General features: G+C 31.4%; 2 protein-coding genes across 3 annotated transcripts; both read left to right on the forward strand.

Annotated features, from left to right (window-relative positions):
* The first annotated feature begins 109 nt into the window (after window positions 1–109).
* On the forward strand, window positions 110–1263 carry LOC107027125 (small heat shock protein, chloroplastic-like). The gene is made up of 2 exons (XM_015228301.2): window positions 110–412; window positions 648–1263. Exons 1-2 carry the CDS (start codon window positions 205–207, stop codon window positions 1073–1075), a joined length of 636 nt encoding a protein of 211 aa, XP_015083787.1. The 5' UTR covers window positions 110–204; the 3' UTR covers window positions 1076–1263.
* Window positions 1264–3451: 2188 nt separating this feature from the next.
* On the forward strand, window positions 3452–5526 carry LOC107028054 (small heat shock protein, chloroplastic-like). 2 transcript variants are annotated; one of them, XM_015229109.2, is made up of 3 exons: window positions 3452–3763; window positions 4289–4611; window positions 5283–5526. In XM_015229109.2, exons 1-3 carry the CDS (start codon window positions 3544–3546, stop codon window positions 5328–5330), a joined length of 591 nt encoding a protein of 196 aa, XP_015084595.1. In that variant the 5' UTR covers window positions 3452–3543; the 3' UTR covers window positions 5331–5526. The 2 variants fall into 2 exon arrangements, with proteins under 2 accessions (XP_015084595.1, XP_015084596.1); XM_015229110.2 differs by lacking the exon at window positions 5283–5526 and having other exon boundaries at window positions 4289–4894.
* The last annotated feature ends 1639 nt before the right edge of the window (window positions 5527–7165 follow it).

Genomic DNA, 7165 nt, shown 5'->3' on the forward strand with positions numbered 1-7165 from the left:
ATACATCCACACGCCACAATTCTGGAACAATCTACATGATGCTTCTAAAAGTTTCTCGAGTCTTTTTTTCCCCTTCTCCAAGTCACTAACGAAATATAAAACCCAAGCATCACATTCTCATTTTCCATCCTTATCCAACAAAAAAAATCACAACGTAAAGCTTTACTCTATCGGCAAGTTATTCAGAAATCTTTGGTATCAGAAATGGCAACTTCACTTGCTCTAAGGAGGGCCACCGCCTCATCACTATTCAACAGGCTCGTCAATCCTGTTCGTTCTGCATCTGCTTTCCGTTCATTCAATACTAACACTCAGATGACTGCTTATGATCAGGATGATCGTGGTGTTGATGTTGACCGCCGGTCCGATCGATCCGTCTCTCGCCGTGATGCTTTTCCTAGTTTATTCTCAGGTAACTTCTCCAAACTCTGTTTTACTCAAATTTGTGATTCAGTATTACAATTAGTTGGCATTGTTACTGTTAAACTGGAAACTATTGTACGTTTAGACTCGTTTGGACTTTAATTTGGTTTTACAAATGTATCTATTCAGATTTGTGATTTAGTGTATGATAATGATAAGTCGGATCTGTTAAACTAATTACTCTATTATCCTAGTGGACTCATTTGGAATTTTTGGTTTGACAGATGTATTTGATCCATTTTCGCCACCAATTAGGAGCGTGAGCCAATTGCTGAACATGATGGATCAAATGATGGATTCTCCACTTGTAGCTGCACCGCGTGCAATGGGCGCCGGAGTTGGAGCAAGAAGAGGATGGGATGTAAAGGAGGACGATAACGCTCTGTATATAAAAATGGACATGCCTGGACTCGATAAGGAGAATGTGAAGGTGGCGGTGGAGGAGAACACACTGATAATCAAAGGAGAAGGCGAGAAAGAGTCGGAGAATGAAGAGTATAGAAGGAGGTACTCTACTAGACTTGAAATTCCTCAAAATATCTACAAATTGGATGGAATCAAGGCGGAGATGAAGAATGGAGTGTTGAAAGTTGCTGTTCCAAAGGTGAAGCAAGAAGAAAGGAAGGATGTTTTCGATGTTAAAATTGAGTGAGAGCTTTTAAGCTTTGCCAAGTTTGTGCAACAATTGAGTGTTGATGTTATGAACTTTTACTTTTTAGTTCTTAGATAGGTTGGTCTGTGGAAAATAAAAGACTATGTGCTAAAAATTGGAATTCTGATTGTAAGAGTTCTGTTCAATTAGAGAATTGGAAAGTTGAATATATTGTTTTGTTGTATTTTTGTTTGTTCTCATTAACAATTGTAGCAATTTTGTGAGCCATAGAGCTCTTCCAGTCTTGGGATAAATTTTAAACTTATAATTAGGGTTTTAAATAAATGGGTTTTCTTGAAATTAAGAATATTAAAATGTGAGTGAAATAAATATTGGGTTGATTTTGACTCGTCTACGTTTATATTGAGCTAGCTTTAACGAGTAGGGTTGAAATGAATTAAAAGTGATTGGATTTTAACTCGCTCAATTATTTTTTTTTTAAAAAAATGATGAATAAATATTAGAAGATGTTAATAGATAATAATTCATATCATAAATATAAAATTATATTTTAATAAAAAATTTTAAAATAAATTAACATTAAAAATTGAATTGAGCTTATTTGAGGATTCCTTATAATGAGTTACGTTATGAGATTTATAATGAATTATGTTATGAGATTGAATTCACTTTTAATTATTTTGAGCCCTTTCAAATAAATTAGATGAATTATTTATATTTGATTTTATTTTTTACACTCTTACTGTAATGTTTAGCCTTCACGTAAAATTGAAAAAGATAATTCAAAAATATTTATTTTTAAGTCAAAATTTAAAGTTAAATTCTCACATGATATTTTATTTAATTCATTTAGTTCTGAGCTTATGCAAATATATTTTTAATCGGTCTTCTAATTTCTTTATTGATCTAGTAGAAATTTAGCTTTTTAAATGACCATGTTAAGTGTCAACTAGTAGGGTGTGCATTGATTGAGTTGGTTTTCAATTTTTAAATATGTTATTCAATAATAAATGGGATAATGTACAAGTACCCCTCAACCTATGCCCGAAATCCCAAAAAAACACTTATACTATACTAAGGTCCTATTATCCCCTGAACTTATTTTATAAGTAATTTTCTACCCCTTTTTAGCTACGTGGAACTAGTTTGAAAAAAAAGTCAATCATCCTTGGGCCCACAAGATAGTGCCACGTAGGTCGAAAGGGTGTAAAAAATTATTAATTAAATAAGTTTAGGGGGGTAATGAACCTTAGTATAGTACAAGTGTGTCTCTGAGATTTCGGGCATAGGTTGAGGGGGTACTTGGACATTATCCCATAATAAATTAATAAGTTATTTTTATTGGTTTTTGATTTATTGTTTTTTCGTCGATTTTTTTAAATTTATCGATTATTGTTGTTATTGATTTGGTTTATTTAATAAAAATTGTCAGTAAAATCTTATAAATTTTCACTTCTCTAAATGTTTTAATAAAGTGAAACAAGAAAAACAATGAGAAAAATTACATCAATAAAAGAAATATAGTTCAAAAACTACAATTATACGTCATGACCGTCAAAATATATAATAAAATTTCTAATATTAATCAAATTACTTACAAATTTGCAAAAACTACAACCTACGATCGCAAAATAAAACCAAAAATAAAATCAAATAGCTACAATTGTGAACTAGTGTGAAGTGGATAGAATACTAATAATTTGATATAGTTATAATGCCCAGTTATATATTAGTTACTAATATTTAATATTTATGAAGGATAAAGCTGTAAATTATTACCGCCTATAACCCCATAGTAAAAATCAATAACCCAATAACTTTTTATTATAAATCCATTAAAAATTTCAACAACCCAATAATAATTTTTTAGTTCAATTTACACACCCCTATAAACTAGGAAAATTCACCGATAAATAATGATAGTAATAATAACTCTTTTATACGAAACATACAATACAATATGAAACATACAATAACAATAATAATTTATTCAAAGTTATGACCCTAACTTGACGTCAAGGAACAAGTGTCTCACATGACATAATGCAAGGTAGGATACAAAATTGTCATATATGGTATTATTTAAGATGAATGTGTTCATTTATTTAATTTTAGATAAATTTCAAAATTAAAAATTATAATTATCGATTGATCCTAAATTAAAAAGGATCATAATCATGTTTATATATTATATCTTTTTTAAAATATGATTCTTTGCACCATATTTAGGCTGACACAGTGACTTGACGCTAGTTTGAACTTTGAAGTGGTTAAAGTTTTGTGTTTTATTCCAATTACATACCTAAGCTAGTCAAAATCACTATTTTAAAGGCTATTATTTTATTTTTTTTAAAAAAAATGAATAAAGTCTATATTACCCCGTCCAGTCATATTTTGAGCGTAAATATTGGGGGAGCTGGCTTGAAGGTCAAGACAGATCTCAATACAAAACTCTGTTTTCTGCTTGGGCGATGAAGTAACTGCAAAAACTCTGTTCTGCTACAACAATGGCGTTTCGTACTGCTTTAAGGAGAATAAGTTCTTTCTACAATTTACTCAACAATGCGCCTTCTTCACGAGTACTTACTGGTTCGCTTGCACCGTTAACTTCTCGATTCTTAAGCTACGCAGGTAGTGTTTCCGTTACGGATTCCAATGAAGAAAGCTTCATCATTAATGCCTGTGGAGGTTCCTTCGCTCGATTTGAGCAGTTCCCTATTCATCGCGGTATCGTTGTTTTTTTCCCCTCTCTTTTGCTCAATTTCGTTTTGCTCAATTTTGAATATTTATTATGTGATGAACTTAACAACAACAACAACATATCTTATGTAATTCCACAAGTTGATCCGTGATTACTTCTGACTCTTTATCCTGAAGTGACTTTTCCTTGCCAATTAGGGTAATTCTAAATATAACAATTGATATTTTACTTTGTCGAAGTTTTGTTTCAAAATTTTTTGTTCATATATTTGTTATTCATTCATATAATTATTTGAGATGGATTACGCAGCTATATTTGCATTTTTTTCTTCATTAGAGCCAGCCAAATTTTGCCTTTGATATAACATGCTAAGTACCAGAAACTATTGTTAGCTCAGACTCAAATTTAAGAGCTGATGTTGGATTGCTTACCATGGATCTGATTTTTGTTCATTTTTTCAAGACTGGAACAATTTTTGCGTCTTTTGGATTGCAATTTTTGAAATGTCTGATAATTTTGGTATTTTTTTTTTCATACTACTCTCTGTCAAGGTGCATGTGATGCATACATGATAAATCCGTTTCAAATTTCTGGACCTGGAGGGGCATATGAGGCTAAGAATATAGAGGAGGGGATGCACGTGAGAATGGAAATGCCTGGAATCGACAAGGAAGACGTGAAGGTGTTGATTTCGTATGGGACTATCATCATAAAGGGTGAAGGAAAGAAGGAGTCTACGTATGAGGACAGTGGAAGAACGTACAGTGCTAACATTGAAATCTGTTCGAATTCGTATGAGGCTCAGTCTATGGAAGCAAACATGAAGAATGGTGTTCTTAGGATGCTAATCCCCAAGTCTAAGACTCCTCAGAAGGTGACTGGCTCTAATTATGAGATAAAAGTTAAGTAAATTTGCTTGTGAATATCATGTCATTGATGTGAAATAGTGAACTATATATTTGCACATGATTATTGAAGTACTTGTGTATAGATATCTACTTAGATGTTTTGCTGAGCGCTGGCGAATTTCAAGCAACTCTATGGATTTTATGATATCAATTGCTCTTTTAGCTTGATTTTTGAAGTGTTATGATATGAGTACTTAAAAAAGAGCATTGGTTTCTTTGGAAATTTTGATGTATTATTCATGAGCTTGATTGAGTACTTCTGGTATAATTACTACAAATCAAATGCATTTCCTTTGAAATCAGAACGTTTGATCGATCATAAACATTGTAGAAATCAGCTCATTCTCTTATATAAACGTGTTTATTGGAATTTTGTCGGTGAAATTTAAGCAGTAATGAACAAGTTTCTTTAAGCTTCTTGAAGTTATTAGTCATTTGTCTAATGAAATCTCAACAGATTTTACAAGTAAATAAGTGCAGCACCTTTTTAGTAGGATAATGTTTTGTTTGGTTCAATTACTATCAACATGGACATATAGTACCGTACTGGTTTTCTTATGATTGCAAAGCACAACTTGCACCTTGTAAGATCTAATCTATGTTTGCTCGGACTCTTAAAAAATAATTGTATTTTTAGGATTCGACAAGGGTGCAGCAACATTTTGGAGTATCCGAGCAGTTTTGAACACACATTGGTATGTTACAAGAGCAACATTAGTGATGGTGATACACGAACTATGTAGTACTAACAGGGTGAGAGGGTAGGGAATAACAGAAGCTGACAAACATTAGCTTTATTTTCCTTTAAATGGATTGATAAGAAGTGTAACTACTCATTTGTTCAATTCTTAGTGGATAGAGCTATCCATTATCTTTAAACGTGGGAGGTAGCAGATAATCTGTGAAACTAATAGTAAATTGTTGTGATATATTAATAACAAAAAGCTAGATAACAATTAATGTGTAGCTAGAAGAAGTTAAAATCCCTTTGAGTGAAACTTCCATAATTGTTTTAAATGAATCAAGGTTTAAATTTATGCCTCTAAATTCATGTTGAATGAAGACTACTTTGATTTTTTAACTTCTTAAAATTTAACATCAAGTTGAATTATGCTGTTTCTTTTTTAAAATATTAATTTAAGGACTTACTTAACTATTTTTATTTATAATTCAAAGAGATATTTTGGAGTTATTTCTGAAACAAAAACTTGTCTAACTCCTAAACGTATATTCATACTAAATAGGTTACGCCTTACGATACTTTTGCCCTCAAAAATCACCTCAGATGCGTTTTACTATGCACCGCTACAAGTTCACCCCAAAAACGCCTTGCAAAATATAAATTAGTAATTCTACAATCAATTTTCACTCAATTCTCGAATCGGGTCTCTCTTTTCTTTCCACAACTATTTTTTAAAAACTAATATTATGATCTCTTTTTTTTGTTTTTGGAAAACTTTCACATATAACCACTTACATTTTGTTTGGATCATTGTTAGTCATTATTTCATAATATATTTTATTGTATTGTACTCTATTGTACTGTATTGTATTGTAGATACAATGTTTGACTAACTGTATTGTTTGCTGTTGTTTAATAATATTTTAATTGTTTAATTTGATTGTATTGTATTGTAATTTATAAATTTACTAAAATATCCTTAATTATTCTAGGGTTGGATGTTTGACTAAATTTAAATAATTAAGGTTAAGGGTAAAATAGTATTTTGAAATATTATGTAAAGATATAATTGGAAAAAGAAATTAAGTAACAATGCAAACACACCAAATCGTTGTTCCATAAAATAGGGGTTTTCATTGTTACGTAACAACGAAATTCAACAAAACATTATAAGTATAGTAACGTACAGTACAATACAATAGGTAACAATGATCCAAACCTATGTTAAAAATAGCCTAATTACTCTCCAAAGCTATAGTTTGATGATTATAATTCGTAGCTACATGTTATATGGAGGAGAGAGGAGAGCGAGAAAGGTGAACTGTATATGTATATTGGTTAGATAATGGTATATTATACATATGTATTTGTATATATGGTAAGAGAGATTGGGAGAGGGAGGAGAAGAGAGATAGACTGGGAGAGGGACGAGCAAGATTGGGAGAGGAAAGAAAGAGGCGAGCGAGAGAGGGCAGAGAATGGGAGAGAGATGAATTGTATATGTATATAATTGTATATTATACATATGTATTTGTATATAAGACAAACGAGATTGGGAGAGGGAGGAGACAAGCGAGCTAGATAGGGCAGAGTGGGAGACAGGTGAATTGTATATGTATATTGATTAAATAATTGTATATTATACATATGTATTTGTATATTCTGGCAAATTATACATGTACAAATGTGACTAATTATACAAACTCGAAGTCAACCCACGTAATTAAAGTATAATGTTAATCGTGAGTGATAATTGTAGCAAATTACAGCTATGATGAGTAATTAAATAGTATAAGTTTGCTTAACTACGTAATTTTTTTTTTGGGGGGAGGGGGGAG

The sequence above is a fragment of the Solanum pennellii genome, chromosome 8 (genome assembly GCF_001406875.1).
Source record: "Solanum pennellii chromosome 8, SPENNV200".
NCBI classification, from domain to species: Eukaryota; Viridiplantae; Streptophyta; class Magnoliopsida; order Solanales; family Solanaceae; genus Solanum; species Solanum pennellii.

Bases quoted from the DNA above. Each gene is read 5' to 3' on its own strand.
- LOC107027125 (XM_015228301.2), top strand. From the start codon at position 205: ATGGCAACTTCACTTGCTCTAAGGAGGGCCACCGCCTCATCACTATTC. The intron at 413-647 runs GTAACTTCTCCA...TTGGTTTGACAG, and splicing joins TTTTCCTAGTTTATTCTCAG to ATGTATTTGATCCATTTTCG.
- LOC107028054 (XM_015229109.2), top strand. From the start codon at position 3,544: ATGGCGTTTCGTACTGCTTTAAGGAGAATAAGTTCTTTCTACAATTTA. The intron at 3,764-4,288 runs GTATCGTTGTTT...CTCTCTGTCAAG, and splicing joins GCAGTTCCCTATTCATCGCG to GTGCATGTGATGCATACATG. The intron at 4,612-5,282 runs GTGACTGGCTCT...TTGTATTTTTAG, and splicing joins AGTCTAAGACTCCTCAGAAG to GATTCGACAAGGGTGCAGCA.